This window comes from Emiliania huxleyi, assembly GCF_000372725.1.
Source record: "Emiliania huxleyi CCMP1516 unplaced genomic scaffold EMIHUscaffold_11, whole genome shotgun sequence".
NCBI lineage: Eukaryota > Haptophyta > Isochrysidales > Noelaerhabdaceae > Emiliania > Emiliania huxleyi.
In genome coordinates, this window is record NW_005201792.1 from 98,329 (window position 1) to 121,828 (window position 23,500).

At 67.0% G+C, this 23,500-nt stretch overlaps 7 protein-coding genes across 7 annotated transcripts; 3 read left to right on the top strand and 4 right to left on the bottom strand.

The window, feature by feature from the left end:
* Positions 1 to 46: 46 nt before the first annotated feature.
* EMIHUDRAFT_199867 (hypothetical protein) lies at positions 47 to 2,680 on the bottom strand (the record flags this gene model as incomplete). Its single annotated transcript, XM_005791795.1, has 7 exons — positions 47 to 397; positions 857 to 905; positions 1,101 to 1,306; positions 1,375 to 1,453; positions 1,540 to 1,793; positions 1,932 to 2,000; positions 2,093 to 2,680. 7 exons carry the CDS (start codon positions 2,678 to 2,680, stop codon positions 47 to 49), a joined length of 1,596 nt encoding a protein of 531 aa, XP_005791852.1.
* Positions 2,681 to 2,811: 131 nt separating this feature from the next.
* EMIHUDRAFT_199868 (hypothetical protein) lies at positions 2,812 to 3,735 on the top strand (the record flags this gene model as incomplete). Its single annotated transcript, XM_005791796.1, has 1 exon — positions 2,812 to 3,735. One exon carries the CDS (start codon positions 2,812 to 2,814, stop codon positions 3,733 to 3,735), a length of 924 nt encoding a protein of 307 aa, XP_005791853.1.
* Positions 3,736 to 6,339: 2,604 nt separating this feature from the next.
* EMIHUDRAFT_199870 (hypothetical protein) lies at positions 6,340 to 8,283 on the top strand (the record flags this gene model as incomplete). Its single annotated transcript, XM_005791797.1, has 5 exons — positions 6,340 to 6,745; positions 6,901 to 7,016; positions 7,529 to 7,669; positions 7,749 to 7,835; positions 8,119 to 8,283. 5 exons carry the CDS (start codon positions 6,340 to 6,342, stop codon positions 8,281 to 8,283), a joined length of 915 nt encoding a protein of 304 aa, XP_005791854.1.
* Positions 8,284 to 8,654: 371 nt separating this feature from the next.
* Positions 8,655 to 11,291, bottom strand: EMIHUDRAFT_351387 (hypothetical protein). Its single transcript, XM_005791798.1, has 10 exons — positions 10,700 to 11,291; positions 10,400 to 10,619; positions 10,198 to 10,331; positions 10,087 to 10,126; positions 9,881 to 9,941; positions 9,618 to 9,815; positions 9,369 to 9,394; positions 9,227 to 9,297; positions 8,994 to 9,077; positions 8,655 to 8,923 (listed from the first exon to the last, which is right to left on the bottom strand). The coding sequence occupies exons 2-10, from the start codon at positions 10,617 to 10,619 to the stop codon at positions 8,843 to 8,845; spliced, it is 915 nt and encodes a 304-aa protein (XP_005791855.1). The 5' UTR covers positions 10,700 to 11,291; the 3' UTR covers positions 8,655 to 8,842.
* A 792-nt stretch (positions 11,292 to 12,083) lies between these two features.
* Positions 12,084 to 14,772, top strand: PGAM (phosphoglycerate mutase; the record flags this gene model as incomplete). Its single annotated transcript, XM_005791799.1, has 3 exons — positions 12,084 to 12,599; positions 12,670 to 12,810; positions 14,722 to 14,772. Coding segments are annotated over 3 exons (708 nt in total), but the record flags the coding sequence as incomplete, so codon positions are not given.
* Positions 14,773 to 15,156: 384 nt separating this feature from the next.
* On the bottom strand, positions 15,157 to 16,339 carry EMIHUDRAFT_351388 (hypothetical protein). Its single transcript, XM_005791800.1, has 2 exons — positions 15,799 to 16,339; positions 15,157 to 15,518 (listed from the first exon to the last, which is right to left on the bottom strand). The coding sequence occupies exons 1-2, from the start codon at positions 16,234 to 16,236 to the stop codon at positions 15,228 to 15,230; spliced, it is 729 nt and encodes a 242-aa protein (XP_005791857.1). The 5' UTR covers positions 16,237 to 16,339; the 3' UTR covers positions 15,157 to 15,227.
* Positions 16,340 to 17,613: 1,274 nt separating this feature from the next.
* Positions 17,614 to 22,996, bottom strand: EMIHUDRAFT_462128 (hypothetical protein; the record flags this gene model as incomplete). Its single annotated transcript, XM_005791801.1, has 15 exons — positions 17,614 to 17,814; positions 18,081 to 18,197; positions 18,444 to 18,620; positions 18,686 to 18,753; positions 18,886 to 18,934; positions 19,109 to 19,209; positions 19,276 to 19,459; positions 19,783 to 19,878; positions 19,957 to 20,108; positions 21,098 to 21,205; positions 21,737 to 21,784; positions 21,831 to 21,977; positions 22,057 to 22,106; positions 22,192 to 22,483; positions 22,552 to 22,996. 15 exons carry the CDS (start codon positions 22,994 to 22,996, stop codon positions 17,614 to 17,616), a joined length of 2,235 nt encoding a protein of 744 aa, XP_005791858.1.
* Positions 22,997 to 23,500: the final 504 nt, after the last annotated feature.

A 23,500-nucleotide genomic window follows, 5' to 3' on the forward strand; every position in this document is an offset into this window, starting at 1 on the left:
GCTCATAACGATCCACATACGGGCTCTCACACACGCACATTACAGATCACATACGCCACCGAGCCCGCCGCCCGGACGCGCGGGTACGCCGCGCCGCGCGTGCCGTCGCCGTCGAGCGAGCGCCATGGTGCCGGTCGTCGCCGCGCGCGAGCAAGCGCGAGCAAGCGCGGCGCTCCTTCTGCTGCAGGCGCGGCGGGCAGTGCCCGCTGCGACGCCTCGCAAGCTGAGCCTCGGCGGCGTCGAGGTCGATCGCGCTCGCTCCCGCGGGCGCGGCGGTCGCCACCGATCCGGACGCGGTCATGGCGGCCCTCGTGGCCGGCACGCACGCCGCAGTGCGCGCACCAGCCACGCTCAGAGCAATGCGGCGGCCATTGGGCGAGAGCGACGAGTGCCCTTCCTGGGGCTGTGGCGGTGCGAGCGGGGCGTAGCGAGGCACCTCGGCCCCCGGGCGATCGAGTCGGTCGAGCAGGGCAGCGGAGAGCGACCGCGGGCGTCGTGGCGGACCTGCGTGGTGGTCGCCGGCCACGATGAGCGGTCTTGCGAAGGGGCGGATTAGGCGCCCTCGCGGGGCGGTCCCTGGGACGCCCACGGCCGACCTGGCGCGGCGCATACCCCGGGCTGGATGTGTATGGGCGGTGGGGGTCCTTTGTTTGGTCACCTTTAGGCCGCAAACACCCGCACGGAGGTGCACGTCATGTGATGTGGGGTTTAGAGCCAGGCTATAAACCCCACATCTTGACTGCGAGTGAAGATCCACAGTACCTGGAGCGAAAAAAAAGCAAGCGAGCTCTGTTGCGCGCGCGCGCCGCTTCTTTCCGATCAGTTGATCGGGGTCGCAAAAGCGCATGCCGAGCACCGCCTCAAGAATCTTGTAGCAGAATGTCGGTCTAAGGCGCTGGACATTCCTTCGGTGGACACCCCATGTGCACTGCACAGCCGCACAGGAAAACTCGACATACGACAAAAAACCGCCGCGGTCTGTGCGTATGTATGGCAAGATCCAAGGATCACTCGCCGCTCGGAACCTCGGACGCCCCGGGGAGAATCACAAAGAGACAATGTAGGACCTAGGACGCCGAGCCACGCCAACTCACGCGCACGACGGGTCTTCGAATTCGGCGATGAGGCCGCGCCGCCGCTTGTGGCCAATGTACAACCCGCGGTCCTGCGGCGGGATGCGCGTGCCGCAGAACCATTGACTAGCGTGCTCGCGGAAGCAGCGGCGGAGCGGGCGCAGCAGCGCGTCGCGCAGCCGCCCCTGCGAGAAGGTGAGGCCGCGCTCCTCGGAGAGGTGGTCGTCCCGCACCTAATCTCGGACGAGCTCGGGTCATCTCGGGAGGAGCCTCGCTCCTCGTAGAGGTGGCCGCCCCGCACGTCGAGCCGCGACAGGGCGCCGTCGAGGTCGATCAGCTGCTGCATCAGCCGGCCCGACTCGGCCGTCCACCCGCCGTGCCTAATCTCGGGTGATCTCGGGTGATCTCGGGCTGATCTCGGGTGCCCGACTCGGCCGTCCTCCAGCCGCCGCGCCGCAGCAGCGACGCGGAGCAGCGCGAGATGTGGCGCGCGAGCGGGGCCTCTATGGCGGGGTGCAGCACCACCGCCGAGCGGAAGGCGGCGAGGCCGGCGGCGGAGAGAGTTGGCGTGTGCTGCACGTCCGGCAGCTCCGAGCCTCGCTGCGCTGCCACGCGGCGCGTGAGGGCGCCGGTGCTGCCCGCGACCTCGGCCAGCCAGCGCGAGTAGGTTTGGAAGCCAGCGAGCAGTCGGCCCAGCAGCGCCTCGTCTGCAGCCGCCTCCTCGCCGTCGCTGCCGCCAGGAACCGAGGCGGAGGAGGAGGCGGAGGAGGAGGCGGAGGCGGAGGCGGAGGTGGAGGCGGAGGCGGAGGCGGAGGCGGAGGCGGAGGCGGAGGTGGGCGGGAGGCGCCCGTATGCGACCGGATGGATGGTTGCCCCGAGCGTCTCTGCGCACTCGAGCTGCAGCAGCTGCAGGCAGCGATAGACCAGCTCCCAGTCGCGCCCCGTCAGAATACCTACAGGAGAGGCCATTTCCAGGCTCCTAGACCTCTCCTTGAGCAGGCTCCCCGTCTCGCGGCCACTCGGATGCCCGCGAGCTTGCGCGCTTGCCCCCCGCGGCCGTCGGGAGCCTCGGGCCGCCTCTCCCCACAAGCCGGCTGCAGCAGCAGCTCGAGCCGGTCCCACCCCTTTTGCAGGTCGAGCCACCGCCGGAGGGGGAGCGAGCGGACGCCCCACGCGTACTGCCAGAAGGCGAGATACCGTGGCGGCGGCGGAGAGAGCGACCCAGCGCCGCACGGCCGGCGAGGTGGTCGGCCGGAGAAGCGCGGGTCCGCCGCGCGCAGCGCGTGCCACAGCGCGTCGCTCGAGGCGGCGCTGTGCCACTCGCGGCCAACGGCGCGGGCGACGCAGAGGTCGGCGGCGGAGTGGTGCGCGAGCACTGCGAGGAGGATGTCGCCGGGCCACTGCCACTCCCATCCCGCGCTCGCCTCGGTCGCCGATTCCAGAGCCACAGCCGCGTCGTCGCATGGAGCAGGAGATGCTGCTCTCGATGCGCCCTCGTCGCTGACACTGAGGGCATCAAGATCCGCATGCCAGTCGCGTGCGGGTGCGGGCGGTTGGTCCTCGCTTGGCAGCTGGTCCGAAGACCAGCGCCAGCCCGGAAAGGCCATCGCGAGGCCGCGCGACATGCAGTCGCCTGGCCTGCAACAGCGGAAGTTTGTTTCTTTTTTCTCCCCCGCACCCTGCTCCCGCTACTCCACACACATCGCGCCGGCTGCCAGGTAGGTGTATGCTACCTCTCATGGCTGGCACACTTTCCTCGGCCGCCGCGCTCGCGTCCGCCGCGTCCCCGGACCGAATCGTTCTCATCACCGGCTCGAACAAGGGCATCGGCAAGGAGATTGCGAGGGCGATCGGGTCTCTGCCCGACCACACGGCCGTGCTTGCGTGCCGCGACGCGCAGCTTGGCGCGGCGGCCGCCGCCGAGCTCGCCGCCGACGGCTGCAGCGTCGCCTTCAGCCGCCTGGACCTCACCGATGCCGCCAGTATCGCGGCGACGCGCGACTATGTCGAGGTTTCGTTTGGTCGGCTGGACGCGCTGGTCAACAACGCGGCCATCTGCTTCAACGACCCGACGCTCTACGGCAAGGTGCCGCACACGCCCTTTGAGCAGCAGGCGCGCCTCACCGTCGAGACAAACTACTTTGGGTCGCTCGCCGTCACCGAGGCGATGCTGCCACTGCTGCGCCGGTCGCGCGCCTCGCCGCGGGTCGTCAACGTCGCGAGCGCCGCCGGCCGACTGCGCGGCTCGCCCGCCATCCAGCGCGCGATCAGCGACCCCGCCCTCACCGTCGCCGCGCTGGGTGCGCTGATGGAGTCGTTTGTGAGCGCCGCAGAGGAGGGAACCCACCTCGACGCCGGCTGGCCAAACACCTGCTACGGCGTCTCCAAGCTGGGATTGATTGCACTGACGCGCGTGATGGCGCGCGATGAGGCGGCCGCCGCGACACCCGATGGGCTGGCGGTGAGCTTCGCCTCGGTCGACCCTGGCTTCTGCGCGACGGACCAGAACAACAACCAGGGCCACGTCCCCGCTGCGCAGGGCGCAACGACAGCCGCGACGCTGGCCGCGGCTGGTGATCAGGGTGGCGGAGCCGGCATGAGCGGGCGGCACTTTTACGAGGGGAGAGAGATGAGCTGGACGTACGGCGTGCCGCTGGCCTAGGGCCCGATGCGGCGTTTTGTAACTTTTTGTCTCGTGAAGGGGAGGCAGGGGGCGCGTGCCGCGTGTAGGAAACGTGGGCAAACGACTCCTCGAGGCAAACTCGCGCTCCGACCGGAGCTTCAGCTACGATCGAGGGGTCCGTACCATGCCATGGGCATGGCATGTGCGGACTCGACCCTATATCCAGTTAGTTACCACTTACGTACCAGTTTTAGTCGCCACAGTTAGAAACGCAGTGTTGCTGAGCAACGAAATTGTTGTGCACTCGCACATTAGGCAGCTCAAGCGGCACGGAGTTAGCAACGCCGAGGCAATCTGCGGCACCTACATAAAGAAGCTTTGGGCAACGCTTGGCGAGGAGTGGTCGTGGGGGAACGTCCCAAAGATTGTGGCCTCTGGGCCGGCGCGGGGCCCCCCGGAGGCACCGTGCGCCGCGCCGCAGTGCGGAAACGGGGCTCCGGCTCTCAGAGTCTCTCAGAGCACCGACTTCCCGAATGATCACGGTTGATCAGAGGGCAGATTTGGAGAGATCTCGAGGAGTACATACAGATAGACCCTCCAATCATCAGAAAACTCCAACCTGATCGGTCGTACTGACCGCCGACAGATCACTCCAGACAGCAGACAGGCCGACGTCTGCACGCGGCCGGCCGGGCGAGAGGCTTGACACGATCCGACCCTGCGACCCTGACGCTGCTGCTCTAGCCATCAGCCATGCACTGCTGACTGCTGCCACAATGTGCGACCTGTGCTGGCCCACTTGGCGGCCTTCCCGGTCAGTGGTGAGGCGCAGTTCAGAGCTGTCGATGGCGCGATGCCGCACTGGTCCCACATTGGTGACACGAGACCACCAAGTTTGCCGGTCCAAGAGAGAGGCACCGGCGCTGTCCTGAGAAGGTGCGTGGTCCCTCTTGACTGCCCATGCGCGCGAGGCTGTGTAGGCATAGCCTCGAGAGTGCCAGCAGCCAATCCGAGGTGACGCGCATTGCGCCAGAAGCGTGCACACGATGGAAGGACACCTTCCTACTGACCGTAGGATCAGGTCGTCACTGAATGCTTGATACTAAGGCCGCGAGCTATGCAGGTGATCAATTGTGCATCATGGCACGGTCAGCTGCGCCGACAGGCTGTCGCAAGGCGTGATAGCATGGCCGCCGAATTCCCACGAAAACAAGTAAAAAATCGCGAAAAAATCGCGAAAGAAAAAAATCCCGAAAAAATCGGCGCCTGCGGCGGGCCATGGGATCCCATCTCCCCCCCGCATGGACACCCTCTGGGGCCCCCGCGCCGGCCCAGAGATTGTGGCCGAGATCACCACGAGTCCAACGAATGCCGGACGGTGTGCAACGACATCCGCCAGGCGTCGGTGATTGTTTTTGAGGAGGACGAGAACACACTGCCAAACTTCAAAGATATCTTGCTCACCGTTATTTCCAAGGTTTGCGGCTACACGGGTCCTGAGCCAGGTGCCAACAAGCAGTACATCTTTGTGCGCGACCAGCGCCAGCTCGGTGGCATCGAGCTTCGAGGTCGTGGACGGCAACGGTCGCGACGTCAACAACGTCGGTCTGCTCCCGGGCGGTGTTATGGCTGGCGGCGGGCAAGCCAAGGAGTCGCTTTGCTTCGAGTCGCAGGTTACGCATAAGTTCTACCCGGGTCAGCCTGTCACGGTCTCACCACGCCATTTTGGTGACGAGGGCCGCTCGCCTGCAGAGGGGACGGTGGTTCGCTACAGTACAGTGCGAGGCGTGGCGATAGAAATCGGGGCGTCGGCATCCAGCAGCCGATTTCTGTTTCGGCGAGGGAAATCGGGCAAGCCAGCAGCCGATTTCTGTAAGCGATTTCTGCCAAAATTTTCTTCGGCGCTGCGCGCCGGTCACTATACGGTCTAGATACTAGTACACTAAAAGGTTGCCCTGAGATACGAATTCAATCCTCCCGCTTAACCTTTATTTCGTGTGTGCGTGCTCGCTCGTGCCTCGTGCGCCGAACCAAGTTCTGCTTCAACAAACCCGTCGAGAGGCCACGTCACGCCGGTGTCCCCTTTTTCTGCATCTTTGTGAGTGTGGCAGCCCACTTTGCCAGTCCCTAGAGGTGTCTTTGACATTTGACTTCGATGTCTGGTGGGGGACGATTTATGTCTGGTGGGGGACGCACGCCCGCGCACGCGCGCGCACGCCCGCGCACGCGCGCGCACGCCCGCGCACGCGCGCACGCCCGCGCGCACGCCGCACTACGCGGCACTGCCCAGGTTCCCTCACGCTCAGATTCCCTCACGCTCAGATTCCCTCACGCTCAGATTCCGTGCAAGGGGGTGCCGAGGTATGCCGCAGGCCGGGATGGAGTGAGATCTTGCGGGGCAGGGCGTGGGCTAGCGCGTGAGGGCGCAGGCAAGTGCCCGAGGGTATGGGGGTGGGCGCCACCCTGGGGCTACCCGTAGCATTGTCGGCTCAGTGATGGGTATCCCTACATCCTCCCGATTCACAATATACAAAAAAGAAATTGCGGCGTCGTGCTGCCGCTCGGCCTCGGGCCCGCTGCCAGGGCCCAGAGCCGAGAGGACCGAGAGGAGTTCGAGTCAGGTTCGAGTTCAACCGCTTGGCAATGTTGAGCGTGTGTGCGCAGTGTGCGCTAATCCCTTCTGGCACGCCGGAGCGAGTGTGGGCAATCGGCGACCTGCATGGCGACGTCGGCTGCGCCCTACATTGGGTGGAGCGCACGGGGCTGCTGCGGAATGCATCGTTGCCAGCGGCGGAGTGGGAGTGGACAGAGCCGTCGAGCCAGCTGGTGTTCTTGGGCGACTACATCGACCGGGGACCGGACTCGAAAGCCGTACTCACCCTGGTGCGAGAGCTAACTTTGCGCTTCCCTGAGCACGTGCATGCTCTCCTCGGAAACCACGAGCTGAACCTCCTTCTCGACCGGGCGAGGAGCCCCAGCGGCGGCCGCTACCTCGAGTACGCCTACGCCGCTGCTCACCCGGCGCAGTACGAGGCGTGGCTGCCCGAGGGTGAGCGGACAGAGGACCTTGACGGGGTGCTGCGCTCGCTCCACGATGCGCTGCTCTCCGTCTACAGACGCGGCCTGCATGCCCAGGGCGTGCCGATGGCGCCCGACGGCCCGTCCCAAGGACCTTGCAGGAGCCTTCTGGGAGCCTTCCTACAGGCGTGCAGATGGTGCCCGACGGCCCGTCCTCGATCGTCGAGTTCGTGCGCCCCAAGGCCGCGCGCCCGCGCGTTGCAGACGCCCTCCGCCGTTGGCAGCGTGCATACATGCGCGGCGTGAGCAGCGACTCCCCCCTCGGCGAGTTCCTGCACCGGCCTCTCTCCGTCCACCTGGCAGGCGGCTTGCGCGGCGGGCGGTCGCAACGGGGATGAGCCGAGATGAGCCGAGATGAGCCGAGATAAGCCGAGAGTATAGGCACCGTGTTTGTGCACGGCGGGCTCGCAGAGGAGCTCCTCGACAGAGAGCTGCCGCACTCCCCCTCCGCCCCGGTGCGGCCGCTCGACTCGCTCGAAGCCCTCGACGAGCTCAACGCGCGCTGGCTCAACGCGACCGGGGGACACGCGCCGCCGCGGCCAGGCGAAGAGAGCTATCACTGCAATAGCTATCACTGCTACCTCGGCCACTTCGGCCACCTCTCGGCTACCTCTCGGCCACCTCTCGGCCACCTCTCGGCTACCTCTCGGCTACCGCTCGGCGGTCGCTCGGCTGCACTTGGCCGATCTGTCGGCTATCTCTTGTCTATCTCTCGGCCGCCTCTCGGCCAGGCGAGACGCGTGCGTCGGCAGAGGCCGCGGCGCTCGCGCAGTCGGACCTCGTCGCCTTCGCGTCGGAGATGGTTGAGTACCGAGGGCTGCACGGCTCGTACGCAGGCAGGTACGCCGACCGCCACTCGCGGCGTGGTCGACGGCGCGCCGCGCCTCCGGAGCAGGTTGCGTGCAACCTCCCAAAGGCCAAGCAGCACCGAAGCTGCAGCACCGAAGCAGCAGCACCGTGCCTGACGTCCGCAGGTTGCTTGCGACCGCGTCGCGGCGGTGCTGCGCCGGCTGAACGTGTCACGCATTGCGGTCGGCCACACGCCCGAGGACAGCGTGCGGGTGCGGTGCGGCGGGAGACTGCTGGCGCTCGACTCGACGCTCTCGCGCAGGCGCAGAGGCTACATCTCGATTGCATCTCGGGCTCTACCTCGGGCTTTTCCTCGGCTCTCCTCGGCTTTTCCTCGGGCTCTACCTTGGCTCGCCACTTCCCCCCGCTCGCAGCTTTCGGGCGCACGGCAACTACTACTGCGACGAGCAGATGGAGCGCGAGGAGTCTCCGGGTAGGAGGGGCTAGGCGCGGCGAGGCCCCGAGATCACGCGTCGAGATTGCCTGAGCGATTAGGAGCCGAGGATCTGCGCGCCGCGGCGCGAGGCGTGCGAGGGGCAGATCGTGCGCCTCGAGCGGAGGGACGCGCGGGCGGCGTGGGTGCTGCACGTCGTGGAGAGCGAGCCGGACATCGAGCGAGACGAGGGCGCCGTCGAGGACATGAAGCTGGAGCTGCGGTGACACCGGCCGGCGCGCTGAACCGCGCCATCCTCGTAGTCGTACCTCGACCGCCGTGCAAAGCTCGCTTCCGAGCTCTCACGCCGCGCGTAGGGCCTTTACACCGGAGGCCGGGGACCGGATAAGAAAAAATATGTGCGCAAGACATAGAGATAAGAGAGAAGATGAGTCTTGTCAAGTTGTATGACAAGAAGAGGCTCTTGTGTGCACACACGACCCTCACCCGCTATGCAGCCCCTTGGAGTGTGAAGGCTTCGTAGCCCTCCGGTCTACTAGAAGATCCGCAGGACTGGAGCGAAAAAAAAGCAAGCGAGTGCCCGCTATGGGTATGGGACCGGCGAGGGCGACTCTCTATACACACTGTAATTTAACCCTTCGATCCGTGCGCGGCAGCTTCCACTGCATCGCCTCCAAACGCCTGCATTCCTGCTTCTGCTCTCCCCCGCGGGGCTCCGTCCTCGTCCCTTCTCAGCTCTCTACATGGGTTATCGGCTACGGTGTATCTCTGGCGGGCCCTGCCGGCCAGCCAGGGCGCCACAGCGGACGCCCGTCTTCGGCGCGCCTAGGACTCGATGCCGGTGAGCCCGTCCTCGGGCGCGGGGAAGTCGTCGGGCATGATAGTCATCAGCTCGTCCTCCGACACCTGCTCACACGGGCAGCTGCTGAAGAGACGCCGCTCACAGCCACGGCGGTCGTCGCTCGTCCTCCGATACCATCCCGTTGGACGAGGGAGACATCTTCTCCTCGAAGACGCGGATGGCGGAGCCCATGCGCGCGAGGTCGATCGCGTTGCGCACCTGCGCACGCGCGGAGGGCGGGGCTTGAGTGGCGTGTGCGCTGCGTGTGACGACAGCCCCCAAACTACGGACGCATCACGCGACCTTCAGCAATGCTGCGACGGAGGACATGGTCCTTGGTCCGTGGGCTGCGCATCTTGGGTGCGCACCGTGCGCGCGTTGGCAAAGAAGGGCATGCGCTTGCGCTTGGAGAGGTAGTCCTTGAGCGCCGGCTCCGCGCCTGCACGAGAAGGGTCCGAGAAGGGTCCGGGAAGGGTCCGAGAGGAGGCTGCTGCTCGAGCTGCTCCGCGCCAGGGCCGAGCTTGTATTCGAGCTCGCGGCACATCACCTGCTCGCCGAGATTAGCCGAGATCAACCGAGGTTGTCCGAGGTTGTTGATCGCCGAAAGAGTGCTCGAGCTCTCGCGGCTCATCACCCGCCGTCCGAGAGGAGCCGAGAGGAGCCGAGAGGAGCCGAGAGGAGCCGAGAGGAGCCGAGAGGAGCCGAGAGGAGCCGAGAGGAGCCGAGACGAGAGCCGAGAGGAGCTGAGCTTGTTCTCGGCGGCGCAGCACCTTTCCAATCTCGACGAGCTCCTCGTCCTCGTAGTCTGGGAACTCGATGTGGTTGCCGATGCGCGAGGCCATGCCGGGGATGAAGCCGTAAAAGGCGTCCATCTTGTCCTTGTACCCGGCGAGCACGACGATGATGTCCTCCTTGTTGTTCTCCATCACGTTGAGCAAAATCTCGACCGACTCTTGCCTATGTTTAATTATGAATTAATTATTCATAATTAATTTAAATGCCAGATCTCGACCGACTCTTGCCCGTAGTCGCGGTCGTTTGCGGCGTTGTACAGGTAGTACGCCTCGTCGACGAGCAGAATGCCTAGAGCGTGAGCAAACCGCAGTCAGCTTTCGGAGCATCTCGTGAATGCATACGAATACAGTGAGCCAATACAGCGGAGTGCGTGTCCTCTCGAGCGCCAGTCGGCAGACAAGACTACGTCTTCCCCAGCTAGGGAGCAGCATGCCGCCCATCGCCTTTTTGACCATCTCCTTGGTCTTTGGCGCCTACGCGACATGTCTCGGACGTGTCGTGGACGTGTCCTCGACCTCCCGACCGCCTGCCCGGCCTCGGGCGCCGTGTGGCCCACGTACTGCCCCACCAGGTCGTCGCGCGTCGCGACGACCACGTGCCCCGTGCGGCAGTAGCCCATCCGCTGCAGGATCTGGCCCATGCGCAGCGCGACCGTCGTCTTGCCGGTGCCGGGCGCGCCTGCAGGAAGGGTCCGAGAGGCTTGCGCGAAGGGTCCGAGAAGGGTGCGAGGTCTCTCCCTGCCGCGCCGGTGAAGCCCATGTGCAGCGACGGGACCGACGTCTCGAGCCCCAGCTTGAGCCGCATCTTGTCCACAACCAGCAGCGACGCGATCTCGCGCACGCGCTGCTTGACCGGCTTCAGGCCGATCAGGTCGTAGTCGAGCTTCTCGAGGATGTCCTTGACGCCCTCCTTGTACATGAAGTCGTCGACGGTGCCCGCCGCGACGTCGTCGGGGATCTGCCGCATCAGCGCGATCTTGCGCTCCTATGGGGCATGTCTCGGACATGTCCCGGACATGTCCCGGACGGCTGGTCGTGCCGCTTCATCAGGGCAGTCTCGCGCTCCTTCGCCTCGCGCGCCAGCTGCGCCGCGTTCTCGCGCGCAAAGATCTCCTCCTCCTCGAGCCTCCTCTCGACGTCCGCCTACCCACCAGATCAGCCGAGATCAGACCAGCCGAGATGAGGTCGCCTCCTCGCGCCTCCTCCCGACCTCTTTGAGCCGGTCCGATGCTCTGCGGTAGTTCTTGACGTTGCCGTCGGTCACAACCTTGTCTCCGGCGGCAGTGTGGCCTTCGAAGTTGCCGTGCGCATCTGTCTTCAGCCCGGCATCGTACTGCACAGCTGGCGGGCCGGACGGCGGCGCGGCGGCCGCCTGCTTCATCGAGAAAGCCCAGTTGTCGTCCGGGTCATCCTCAACGTCCGGCGTTGGGCCCGTGCCAAAGCGCTCCGGTGCCTTCTTGCCGTCGCGCGTGACTGTGTCAGCCCAGCCTCCTTCGTATTGTCTGATTGGTTTCCTCAAGTGTGCGAGCATGGGATTGCCGTCGTCCGAGGGCGGCGGCGGCAGCTGCATGGCGGCAGGAGCGCCGCGGCATATGCCCACGCGGCGATGTCTGGCCGCAGCACTGTGGGCCTGCGACGGCTTTAGAGCCGACGGCTGCGCCACGAGGAGCGCGAGCATCGCCCGGCACGACGGAGGCCTGCGGAGATGCAGCGTCAGAAGAAAAGAAAAACGTCAGTTTCCTAAGAGTTACAAAATATGAAAAAGCAGAGTCATCCTACGGGAATGTACGTTAAGAGCCACATACAACGTAAAAAAATGGAGGAGGATCGGGAGGCGGGAGAATAAATCCCCCACTCTGGCCTCCGGACCCTCCGTCCCCACAGACAGCTCGTCGGCAGCACGACCACGAGGACACGTCTCTGCTGATCCTGTGGGACCTGCTGGTGGTGCTCAACCTCTCGGAGCGGAGCGCGCGGTGTCGAGGTTGGATACGAGCTTGGTCAATGGAATCGGGCTGCAGGGGGCATCTCACCGTCGCGTGGGCGCACGTGCCACCACCTTTGCAGGATTTTGCAAAAGCGAGGGGGGAGGGCGCATCGCCGCGCGGAGAGGGCTGGGCATAGGGCACAGGGGATCTCTCTCGCATAGGATATGCACTCGGCGGCACGAGGGCAAGGCTGGGCGTCCTATGTTTGTGCTCCCCCCCGGACCCCAGGGTCAGCCATTAAGGCGACTCAGATTCTCTTTTTTGTCGCACCGCCATCAAGCTCCGCCCGACCTCGAAGCCAGCTGGCTCGAAGCCGACCTCGAAGCTCTCGTGGGATGCTCCTGCTGCTCGCCGTCAGCGCGCTCCATCCTCCTCTCGCCGCCACGGTCCAGCGGCGATGCCGTCGACGTGCGGTGTATCTCGCGGAGAGTCCCGGCGCCAAAAAATTGACGCTCATCCGGCACGGTCAGTCCGAGTGGAACCTGGCTAACCGCTTCACCGGCTGGGTGGACGTCGACCTGACCACCCGGGGCATCCAAGAGGCGCGTGAAGCGGCTCGTGCACTCAAGGCGGACGGCACAGAGTATGACCTCGTCCTCACCTCGTGTCTCCGCCGCGCCGTTCGCACCTCCTGTCTACTGCTGTCCGGCGCAGGGCGCCCTGCGGTGCCGATGGTCAAGGACGCGCGGCTCAACGAGCAGCACGCCGGCGCGCTGACCGGGCGGAACAAGCGGTCGCTCGCCAAAGAGCACGGCCACGAGCAGGTCATGCGCTGGCGGCGCGGGTTCGCGGTGCCACCGCCGCCCATCTCGACGAAAGCTCCGCTGCAGAGCGCCATCTGCCGCGACGAGAGGTACCGGCGGCGGCCTTGCGCAGGCGGCGCCAGCGGAGGTCCGAGCCAGGACGTGGTCGTTCCTCGCGGGGAGACGTTCCGCGACTGCCTGGAGCGGGTGAGCGAGGTGTGGTCTGGGGCACGGCCGAGCACTGCCTCGTCTACACGGCCCTACCTCGGCTGCACCTCGGATGTAGGTCTGGTCCGACACGGTGGAGCCGGCCCTCCGCGACGGCAAGAACGTGCTGGTCGTGTCTCACGGAAACGCACTGCGCGCGCTCATCAAGCTGGTCGACGGCGTCAGCGACGAGGACGCCGCCTCGACATGCCCCCCCCACGTCCACACATGCCCGTGACATGACATGCACATGCACATGCACATGCACATGCCGCATGTGCATGTGACATGTCCGAGACATGTCCACAGGACGCCTACCACCTCGACATGCCCACCGCCTGCCCGCTCGTCTACGAGGCGCTGCCAAGCGCCGGCCCCTCGGGCGTGAGATTCGGCGACGCGCACGGCACGTGGGGCACGTCGAGCGTGCTGCGGCACGGCCGCTTCCTATACGACGAGGGGCGGGTGCAGCAGGCGCAGGAGATGATGCGCTCTCAGGTGCTTCGGGACATCGCCGTCTCGACCATCTCTTCGACCGGCACGAGCGGCATCGCGACGTGCGACGCATGGTCCCGAGGACGGGGTGGCGCCGGTGCGGCAGGCGGTGTCAGCTGTGAGTGACCAGTATGGGTGGCTGAACAGGTCCGAGGAGGGGGTCTCGTCGGTGCGCGTGTCGGTTGGTGATGGCGAGCCCTCAAGCAGTGTGCGGACGAAGATTCGGAGCTACTCATGGGAGATGACCTTGGACCACGGATTCCTCGTCAGGCGAGTCCTTCAACGTGCGCACGATGGGCAAGCCGGAGCGGCAGCCACAGGCGGGCGAGGGGGACGGGGAGGGGGGAGAGGAGGACGGGACGGAGGTGCGCATCCTGCCGCCGCCGCGGCGGAACCCGCGCTACGACGGCGTGGGAGGTGCGGCGGCGAGCTCGGCGGAGCTAGCGGCGCAGGCGAGCCTCGAGCTTGCCATGTTTGCGAAGAGCCAGCGGCAGCAGGCGGCGCAGCAGGCCGCGGCGCCGGGTGGCCGCGAGGAGGCGGCGGCGCGGCGGCAGTCACGGGCGAGCCTGATCTTGCTGCGGCACCCCCTCGCCACGTCGATGCTGCATCACGGCGTGGACGGCGTCTCTTCACAGCTCTCGCTGTCCACAGGCACGGCTACTCGGCTTGGAACGAGGAGAACCGCTTCACCGGCTGGGCCGACCCGCCGCTGACGAGCCGGGGTCGCGAGGAAGCGCGGCTCGCGGGCTCGCTGCTGCGCGAGGCAGGCGTGCGGCGCGTCGAGCGCGTGTTCTGTTCGCTGCACGAGCGAGCAATCAAGACGGCGTGGCCTCCTGCTCGGCGAGGTGGAGATCTCGGGGCGATCTCGGGTGATCTCGGGTACTCTCGCGCAGGCGTGGCTGCTGCTCGACGAGATGGAGATGCAGTGGGTGCCGCTCAGCTACACGTGGCGGCTGAACGAGAGACACTACGGTCCTCACCGGCCGCGGCGGCTGCCGAGACCGGCTCTTAGCCACTACTCGTGAGGACCACCTCTTCTCGTCAGGTGCCCTCACCGGCCGCAACAAGCGCAGCTGCTCGGAGGAGTTTGGGCTTGCGCAGGTGCAGCGGTGGCGCCGCTCTGTCAGCGAGGCGCCGCCGCCGCTCGAGGCCGAGGCGGCGGCGGCGCTCCTCGACGGGCGGTGCGAGCACGTGGCTTGCGCCCGCGCGCATTGACCATGACCCTTTGAAGTCTTTGAACAACGAACAGGTATGAGGGCGTGCCGGCGCCCGCGTCCGAGTCGCTCCTGCAGTGCGCGGACCGGCTGCGCCCCTTTGTGCGAGGCGAGCTGGCGGAGGCGATGCGGCGGGCGGTCGACGAGTGCGGTGTCGTGGCGGCGGAGGAGGGGAGGGCGGTGGAGGTGCCGAGCTTCGTCATCTCGTCGAGCGAGAACGTGCCGCGGATTCCTCGAGAGTGCACTCGGCAACTCTCGGAGCGCACCCTCGGCCCCCCTCGGGTCGTCTCAGGTGCTGCGCGCTCTCGTGCGCGACCTCGAGGGGCTTGCAGACGAGGAGACGCCGCTCATCGACGTGCCGCTCGCCAACCATCCCGCTGGTCAACTCTGCCAAGGTGATTCGTCTTCAGTCCTGCCTCTAGGTGCCGCACGCCATCCCGCTCGTCTACTCGCTCGACGCGGACCTGCAGCCCATCCCGTCGGGGCTGGCAAAGGCGCCGCTGCGGGCTGGCTGGTACATGGCCGACCCGGACCGACTCGCCGCCTCGCAAAAGTCCATCCGCGAGGAGGCGGGCTGCCGCCGCCGGGCGCGAGAGCCGACTCCATGGCACGTCCCTCACGCGTCCCGACATGTCCGCAGGTGGACTGCCGGTTGGGCGAGGCGCCGTGCGACGTGCCGCCCGAGGAGTGCTTTGTGGAGAGTCTGCCTCGCCCGCCGGGGGCGCTGGAGTGGGTCTGTGAGCAGGCGCAGTGACGTCTGACGCGAGGGAAAGAATGCGCCTGCAGCTTCACTTTAGTTGCCAGTGTGGCAGTGCGCGCGCGGCCAGCGTAATGCGAGACCGGCGGCCGTTTCCATTGTGCATTGACAAAACGATATTTATTTGTGATCCACCCCCCGAAGCGCGAAGGAAGCCCGATTTCACTCCCTCTACCGTATCGATCCCCGCCGCGCCTCTGCCTCCTCCTGCCGCCGCCTCGACCAGTCCGCGTCGCTCTCCCGGAAGCGGCCGGAGATGAGGTGCCGCTCGCGGCGCGTCGCCTGCACCTCGTGCTCAATCGTCGAGTCGTAGATGACCAGAGAGCCGGCGGTGGGAGGCAGCTCGCGCGGCGCGGCGCTCGCGTCGTAGACGACGAGCGAGCCGCCGTCGGCGGCGCTCCAGTCGTCCGGCGTCAGGTAGAGCAGAAAGCTGATCGAGTTGCGCCGAGGCTCCGACATCGCCGGCTCCTAGAGCGGGAGCACAGGGGACGGAGCCCCGCGGTGAGTCCAAGGGCTGCGAGTACAGCGAGTACCGTCGAGCACAGCCGAACGCACATCATGTCTACCCGAGGTGACTGTTGTGTGCCCAAGCAGCACTGCCACCGCCGACGTAATCTCTGTGCAGCACAAAGGCAACGGCGCACTCTCGTCAGCACAGACGTGCAAATCACGCAAGGGGCTCGGACACGTGGGTCTGGTTCTAGTCCGGGCACGAGGGTCTGGTACTCCGTCGTCTAGGCGCCGGCTCCTCGTCGCGGTGGCGCATGAACTTTGCGCCGGGCGGGTAGCGCATCAGGTGGAAGCCGCCACCGCCCAGCAGCGAGCGCGAGCTGTGGCGAGCCAGACCGCCGCGGAGCTCGTCGAGCTGCACGAGAAGGTTGCCAAACGGGAGCGCCGCGGCGTCGGCGAGCTGCGCGCGAAACGCTGGCTCGAGCAGATCGGTCTGTATCGAATCCAGGTCGTCGCCCGCCTGAGGTATGTCGGCGAGCACGCGCACCATGGTTTCGCGCGACTCGACGAGTTCGTCGCCTGAGAGCCAGCCTTGCTCGACGTGCGCAAACCCGTCGCGCATCGCCGCCGCGGCACGCGCAGCGAGCGAATCGATGTCCGCTCGGCGGCTCGGCGTGGCGGGGCCGGCAGTGAGGCCGAGGAGCGGAGGAATGACGTGCAGCACGCACATACACCTTCTCTCGGAGGGCCGTTGGATCAGTGCCAGTCGACCTCTCGAATTCACTCCCGGCGTCTCTCACAGCACACTGGCACGACAAGGGCCCGGACTGGCGCGGACTGGAGACACACCGGCTCACAAAGAAAGAAAGAGGACGTACCGCCGCCACCACCCTTGGGTTGTCCCATCCCTCCCTTGGGTTGTCTGTTTTCTTTCTTTCTTTTTTGGGTTGTCTGTTTTCTTTCTTTCTTTCTTTCACACAGGGATTTTAATTAAGGAGAGGGGTCACGACGACTCTCGAAAAAGAAAGAAAACAGACAAACCCAGACGAGGGATGGGGGAGGAGGACAGGGTCCCCACCTGCACGAGCAGGATTTTGGAAGGACGATCAGGGGGACAGGTGGGGCTCTCCTGCTCCTGACAAGGGACGACTCTCGAGCGGATTGGAGGTGATAGCCGAACTTTCTTTTTTGATTTTTTTCGTGATTCTTGTTGGTTCTCGAGGTGGACATCCTTTGGCCGCGTTGGGTAGCGAGGATTGGGAGAGAGAGAGATTTTTAGCAATACCATTGTTTTGTAGGATTGGTGTGACGCGATCCACGCAGGCGTGTTTTCTGGCGGCCGACCGTCAGTGCACGGAGTTGCCCCTTGCTTCGGTTTGCCTGTTAGTGCTAGCACGCGCCAGTCCGCACCTGTGTGTCGAGCCTGTCTGCTGGAGAGAGAGTTGTTTTCGGTTAAATGTTCTTTTCTGTGGTGTTTTGTGTTAGTGCCAGTGCGCGCCAGTCCTGTGCCCAGTGTCGCGCGAGAGAGAGTCTCGTTATACGTTAAATTTCTTTTTTGTCGTAAACTTCTTTTTTACCCTTAGGGCTGAGAAAGGCCCTCCCGCATGGTGGCCAAATGTCCAGAAAAGAATTTCCGGGACGGCTCGCATCCTATCCAGGAGGGCGAGTCGGCAACGGCGGCGGTGAGGGCGGGGGGGCGGCGGACTGGGAGGTGGTGGCGGCGGCGTGGGCGGCGCCGGCGGGGAGGGCTGCGCAGGGGGCGGCGAGGGAGGTAGCGGTCGGCAAGGGCTCGGGCGAGGGTGGTGCCGGCGGTGGCGGTGCCAGCAGCAGGGGGTGCGATGGGGGTTGGGGGAGGCCGCCCCGCGGCGTGCTGGTGGGCGGGTGGAGTCTGGAGAGAGGGCGGCAACGGCGACGGCGAGGGCGACGGCGGCGGAGGGGACTTTAGTGGTGGCGGTGGGGCGCGCGGCGGGGTGGGCGCCCACAGCCACACCGACGTGCCTTTAGACACGCGGCCCCACCCAAATAGAGTATACTCGCTGACAGGGATAGCTACACCGTGCCTCACGCTCCGGGCCAAGTTCCGGGCCCCGCCACTCAAGAGAGAGACTCAATCACACCGTTCACTCAGCGCAAAAGCGACACGCCACTGGTCCCTGCGAACGCCGGCGTACATGCGCTGCGCGCAAGGGGCGGGCGCGCCGCCCGATCTCGTGGCTGCGCGCGCAAACGGCGCGCAGAAGACGAACTCGCGGAGCTCGCGCTCCTTCGGCCGGCTGCCAGCGGCGGCGAGCAGCGCCGGGCCGAGCGCCTACAAGACCAAGAGCTCGTGAGGAAAGAAGGCTGTTCAGCGCGATCGCCCTGGTCTCGTAGTGCGTCAGTGCGTTGCTAAAGTTGCTGCAGTGTGCGTGCGCCTCTCCGTCTCCCCAGCGCCCTCCTGACCGCCCGGCGTCCAACTCTGCTGCAAGTCTAGCATCTCTCACTGCGCACGTCGTTCGGCCCACAGCGCCAATCGTACGGGTGTAAGTGGTATCACTGACTGACTGACTCATCTAGACCTCCCATCGCCTGCCGCACGTCCGGCTCGAGCAGCACTTCGGTCGGATCACCACCCGCTGCCTCCTCCTCCTCGCCGCCGCCGCCGCCGCCGCCGCCGGACGGCAGCGGCGGCGCGACGGACGGCTGGCCGGACGCCTAACAGAGCAAGCTGCGAGTCCAGACGGGAAGGAAGCTGTGAGGGCGATGTGTCGGCCGGCTGCCGCGAGCAGCTGCCGCACCTGCGTCACGAGTACACGCAGAGGCGGGGTGTGAGTACGCGCGCCGTGTTTCCGAGCATCGCGCGAAGGGAATGGCTGAATGCGGCTGAATACAGCTGAACACGTGTGCCCTCGAGCTCTAGTCAGGACACACAGATCCTGCCCCGCATCTAGGCTGACGCACCAGCGAAGTCTGGCCCGGCATCCGGGCGGAGAGCGCCCCCGCCGCTGCGAGCGACGCCTCGAAATCCGCCAGGCGGGCGACGAACGCGTCGGCAGCCGCCGCAGAGGGGGGATCGCTCGCGGCGCCGCGGCCGCCGCAAGCGGCGCGGAGGCCTTCCCAGAGCTGCGCGGCGCGCTCCTAAAAGCAGAGAGCTGTCGCTGAGAGGCCGCTGTGATCGGAGGTCCCAGAGCCGCGCGGCGCTCCTCCGCGCGCGGCTCAAGTTTGGCGGCGGCGCAGCGGGCCATCGCGTCGAGGAGGTGGGCGATCGCGCCTCAAACAGGAGAGCTGTGAATGAGGGCACACGGCGCGCTGGTTGGCCAACACGTTGGGCGCGCCTTCAGAGAAAATCTGCGAGTGCACAAGAGAGACAGCGGGGGGTGGTGCTTGGGGTGTCGGAGCGCACCCATGCAGAGCTGCGAGAGAAGCTCGGGCAGCGGGGACGCGTCGAGCGCCTCGAGGGCGGTTGCGGCGGCGGTGAGGCGAGAGAGGCAGCGGTGAGGGTTTGCACGCACCGGTGTGTGCGTATGTGTGTGTGTGTGCGAATGCGTGTGTGCGTATGTGCGTGTGCGCACGTGCGCGTGCGCGTGTGTGCGTGTGCGTGTGCGTGTGTGGTGAGACATATGCGCCTCGAGAGCGATGTGCGCCTCGCGCGCGGCGTCAAAGAGCGGCCGCTGCTCCGCGGCGCAAAGCGCGCTCGTGCCCTCCCACAGCACCGCCCACAAGTTGCCTATCGGCGGGCCTCGAAGTTCCTAAGGGGGCTCCTAAGGGCGCCACAGCACCGCCCACGAGTTGCCTGGCGCGCGCATCCGCTCGCTCAACACGCCCCGCACATGGCAAACGCCGCCGCCGCCGCCGCCGCCGCCGCCGCCGCCGCCACCCTCCGCCGTCGCCGCTCCCTCGTCCGCGACCCAGTCGTGCGGCGACTGCCAGCGCACAAAGTCGGCGAAGGTGGACGGCGGGTTGGCGGCCTTGAAGGCCTGCATGCCGGAATTGATGACTGACATCTCGGGCAATCTCCGACAATCACTTACATCTCGGTCAATCTCGGGCAATCTAATCTCGGCTGATCTCGCCTGCATGTCGGACTTGATGCGCCCGGCCTCGGCGGCCGCGAAGCTGGCAACCTGAGGACGAACGCCGCGAATCCGTCAGGGCGGTGACCGAGATGCTTCGGCGGTCGCCGAGCCGCCGCCTGCCCCTCGCCCCCCCGCCCCTCCTCGGGGTGCCGCGCCGGCTCAGGTGCGGCGAGCTGCGGGAAGGCCAGCTGCGTGATCGGCTCCCACAGCGGCTGACCAGACACCTCGCCGACAAGCCCAGGGAGCGGACGGAGGCAGCCCCGCCCCGCCCCGCCGCCGACACGCTTGGCCGCAGCCGCGAGGCAGCGCTCGTCCGGCTCCTACGACAAGAGAGCCCTCGACTAGAGGGAGCTGTGAGCGCAGATCTGCCCAAGCAGCGCTGCTCCGGTGCCTCGCACTCGGCGAACTCCGCCTCCTCTCCCGCCGCCTCCGCCTCCTCTCCCGCCGCCTCCGCCTCCTCTCCCGCTGCCTCCGCCTCCTCTGCCCCCTCCCCCGCCGCCGCCGGCGGCGGCGGCGGCGACACCGAACGGGGCACACGGCGCGAGGCCGCCTGCGAGGGCACGCCAGGGACGTGTCGTGGACAAGTCTAGGGGAATTCGCTGCACACGGCGCGCGCATGCGCCTCGCGCCGCACGCACGCATTGAGGAGGTACAAGCGCTGCTGCAGGCTGCAGCCGCCCGCGGCGTCGCAAGGCAGATGGGGCAACTCGTGCAGCCGCTCCCACGCGACACGTGCCTGGCCGAGGTGCAGCCGAGGTGCAGCCGAGGTGCAGCCGAGGTGCAGCCGAGGTGCAGCCGAGGTGCGGCCGAGGTGTGGCCGAGAGTGGCCGAGAGTGGCCGAGGTGCAGCCGAAGTGCAGCCGAGGTGCGGCCGAGGTGTGGCCGAGAGTAGCCGAGAGTAGCCGAGAGTAGCCGAGAGTAGCCGAGAGTAGCCGAGAGTGGCCGAGAGTGGCCGAGATGAGCCGCTCCGTCGCCTCCTCGCGCAGAGACAGCCACAGCTGCAGCAGCACCGCCGCAGGGCTGTGTCTCCCGCCTACCCCGCCGCCGGACGCGGCCGAAGTGGCGCCGCTCGCCGAGAGGGCGACGGCGGCGATGCGGCAGAGGAGCGAGTCGCGCGCGAACGGCGCGTGTGGCAGCGGGCGCGGCTCGGCGGGGGTGTGCGGGGCGGGGGGAGAGTGCTCCGGCGGCGGGTAGGGCGGCTGGGGAGAGAGGAGGCGGCGTGTGGCGGCGGCGGCGGCGGCTTGCTGCAGCCCGCCCGGGAGCGCGGCGAGAAGGTCCACCACTCCACGCGCGCCTAAGATTCATCAACTATTCCGCCTCCACTCTTCATTCTTCTTTGTAGAAGGCCAACCACGCAGCACGCGCCTGCAGGGGCGTACCGTGGACGCGTCGCGGACATGTCGCGGACATGTCGCGTGGTCGCCGCGCCGCGCGCCGCTCTCCGCCGCCGCCGCCGCTTCGACCCACCCCGCCAGCAGCGCCTGTCGGACGTGTCCTGGACATGTCGCAGGACGTGCCCCCGGACGTGTGCCCCTCCCACCCGGCAGCGCCTTCGCGGCAGCGGCGGCGCCCTCGCCCCCCGACGCGAGGCATGCGGCGGCGGCGTCGCGCTCGTGCGCGCTGAGCGGCATGCGGCGCAACCTCCAGCCTGCAGGCACCAGGGTTCAGGTACGGTGTGGGTGCGGTATCGAGCCTGCGGTCTCAGAGCACCGCGGGATTGCAGCGGCGCGTGATTGCAGAGTGCGCAGCAGGCAGCGACGTGAAGCCGAGTGCGCGTCTGCTCGAGAGCAAATCGGAGAGCAGATGGGGTCTGTGTTCCGCATCCAGACCCTCGAGATAGGGGGGAGATATCCGCATCTAGGGCCGCCCGCTGTGAGCGGTCTCGGACGACAGCTCGGGCAACGGCGGCGCCTGTTCACAGTTGGACGTGTGATGAGACGCCGCCTTCACGGCCTGTCTTCACAGCTCGACCGACGGCTCGGGCAGGGTCGGCGCCTCGCCCTCTTGCTCCCCGCCCTCTTGCTCCCCGGCTCTCAGCCACTCCTCCGGCGGCAGCTGCAGCGACCACTCGCACGAGAGGGCGAGAGAGTCGAGCGGCGAACCTACCCTCGCCGAACCTCGCCCACTCTCGGCGGATGGCAGAGCGGCCTCGCCCACTCTCGCGGGTCGAGCGGCGCACCCGCGCCCGACAGCCAGTGCCGCAGCCCGCCGCCGCGCCACCCGCCTCCTACAGACTTGCTTCTCGGGCCGCAATCAACTCGCGCGGTACGGACCGGGGGGCCGCCCGCCGCCGCGCCGCCCGCCGCCGCGCTTCGGCGCCCGGTCGCTGCCCCACGCGGCGAGCGGCAGCGCCGCGCCGCCAGAGAGGGGCACCGTCGAGAGCGAGGCGACGGCGGCGGAGTCCCAGGCGTCCGCCGCGCCTGCGAGCAGGCAGCTGCGCATCATCGAGGAGGAGAAGCGGCGGAGGGGCAACTCTCCCCTCTCGTCTGCCGCGCGCGCCGCCGCGAGGCCACTCGTCGAGGACGAGCGTGCGGCGGGCGGAGACGCGCCTGTGGGGACATGTCTCGGACATGTCTCGCGCAGGTTGTGGAACTGTCCTTGGACAGGACGAGCAGGCGGCGGGCGGAGGCGCGCAGAGGTTCGCAGCCGGCGAGGAGCAGCCTGCCGCTCGCGTCGCGCGGGCCTGTCCTCGCTCCGCCCAGTACCTTGGAGGCAAACAGCCGCAGCAGCGCGCGGAAGCAGTCGTCGCCTCGGAGGCTCGCGCCGACCTCGTCAAAGCACTTGACGTCGAAACGACAGCGAGCAACGCCTCCGCCGACGCCGTTGATGCTCATGGCGCGACCGCACAAGCCGGCGTCTCCCGCCTCGTGCGCCACAAAGGTGGCGGCGGCGCAGCGGGAGGCTGCGGCGGCGGCGCACAGCGCGCCTGCAAGAGAGTCTGTGGATAGAAGGAGCAGCAGAAGGCTGTGGGACCGTAGCGGCGCACGGGCGCACCCTGCAGCGACGCCATCTCGGACGCGTCGAGCACCTGTCGCGGAGGCTGCGGCGCGAGCAGCACGAGGGAGGAGAGGCCGAACCACCGCTGCAGCCGGTCGACGAGGGACGGCGCAAAGGTGTCGCGCCGCAGTGAGTCGTCGCCGCAGCTCAGCAGCTGCCGGCAGAGCGGTGTCAGCTGCTCGCCATCGGACGCGAGTTCGTTGCGCGCGACGGCGGAGCCTGGCTGACCGCGGCACGTCAGCACGCACGGAATGTCCAACTCCCGCGCGCTCGGCGCTGCAAGTGGTGCGGATAGCTGGAGTGGAGCCAGTGACTCTGGCCGGGCGCCGTCCTCGTCGGCCTGCCACTCGCGGAGGCGGGCCTCGATGGCAGCGACGAGATGCTCCCACGGCGAGGCGACCGAAAAGTCCTGGATGTCAAAGGGCTCCTCTTCGGGCGTCATTGAGCCGTGCCGAAGGCCGTGTGCGCGGCGAGCGCGCGTCAAAAAGGAATAACGCCGCGGCCAGCGGAGCTGGGAAGAGGACCGCCGCAAGCGGCGTGGCGTGGAGCGGTTGTGCATCCCTCCGGGGGCCCTCTGCGCCGGGGAGGCGTTGTTGGAGGCTAGGACGCAAGCGTCCGTCGCCCTTTTCAAACTCGGGGCCCACTCCGCTACGCTCCGACCCGAATTTGGAGGGCCTAAAAGTTTAAGGTGTTGCTGCGCAAAAGGGGTCGGACACCGGGCGCAGCTCATGCTAAGAGCTAGAAGAGGAGATAGAGAGAACAACCACCCTGTCCCGTTATTGCGTACACCAACAAACACCACAAAACGCTCTCTCTCTCCTGTCCTCACTCAGGGGGGTCACAACTACCAAGGACCAGAGAGGCACGACGTCTAGGACATCGCGACAGACAAGACGCGCCGACTAAGGGACGTCCACGTGACAAGATTGTGGCACCGAGGGTGTGA

Excerpts from the sequence above, each read along its gene's own strand:
- EMIHUDRAFT_351387 (XM_005791798.1), bottom strand. The coding sequence starts at position 10,619 with ATGCGGCAGATCCCCGACGACGTCGCGGCGGGCACCGTCGACGACTTC. Across the intron at positions 9,816-9,880 it reads GCAAACGACCGCGACTACGG|GCAAGAGTCGGTCGAGATTT; the intron begins GCAAGAGTCGGT and ends AATTAAACATAG. Across the intron at positions 8,924-8,993 it reads CTCCCTCGTCCAACGGGATG|GTGTCGGAGGACGAGCTGAT; the intron begins GTATCGGAGGAC and ends CCGTGTGAGCAG.
- EMIHUDRAFT_351388 (XM_005791800.1), bottom strand. The coding sequence starts at position 16,236 with ATGTGCGTGCTGCACGTCATTCCTCCGCTCCTCGGCCTCACTGCCGGC. Across the intron at positions 15,519-15,798 it reads GCCACCGCGACGAGGAGCCG|GCGATGTCGGAGCCTCGGCG; the intron begins GCGCCTAGACGA and ends CTCTAGGAGCCG.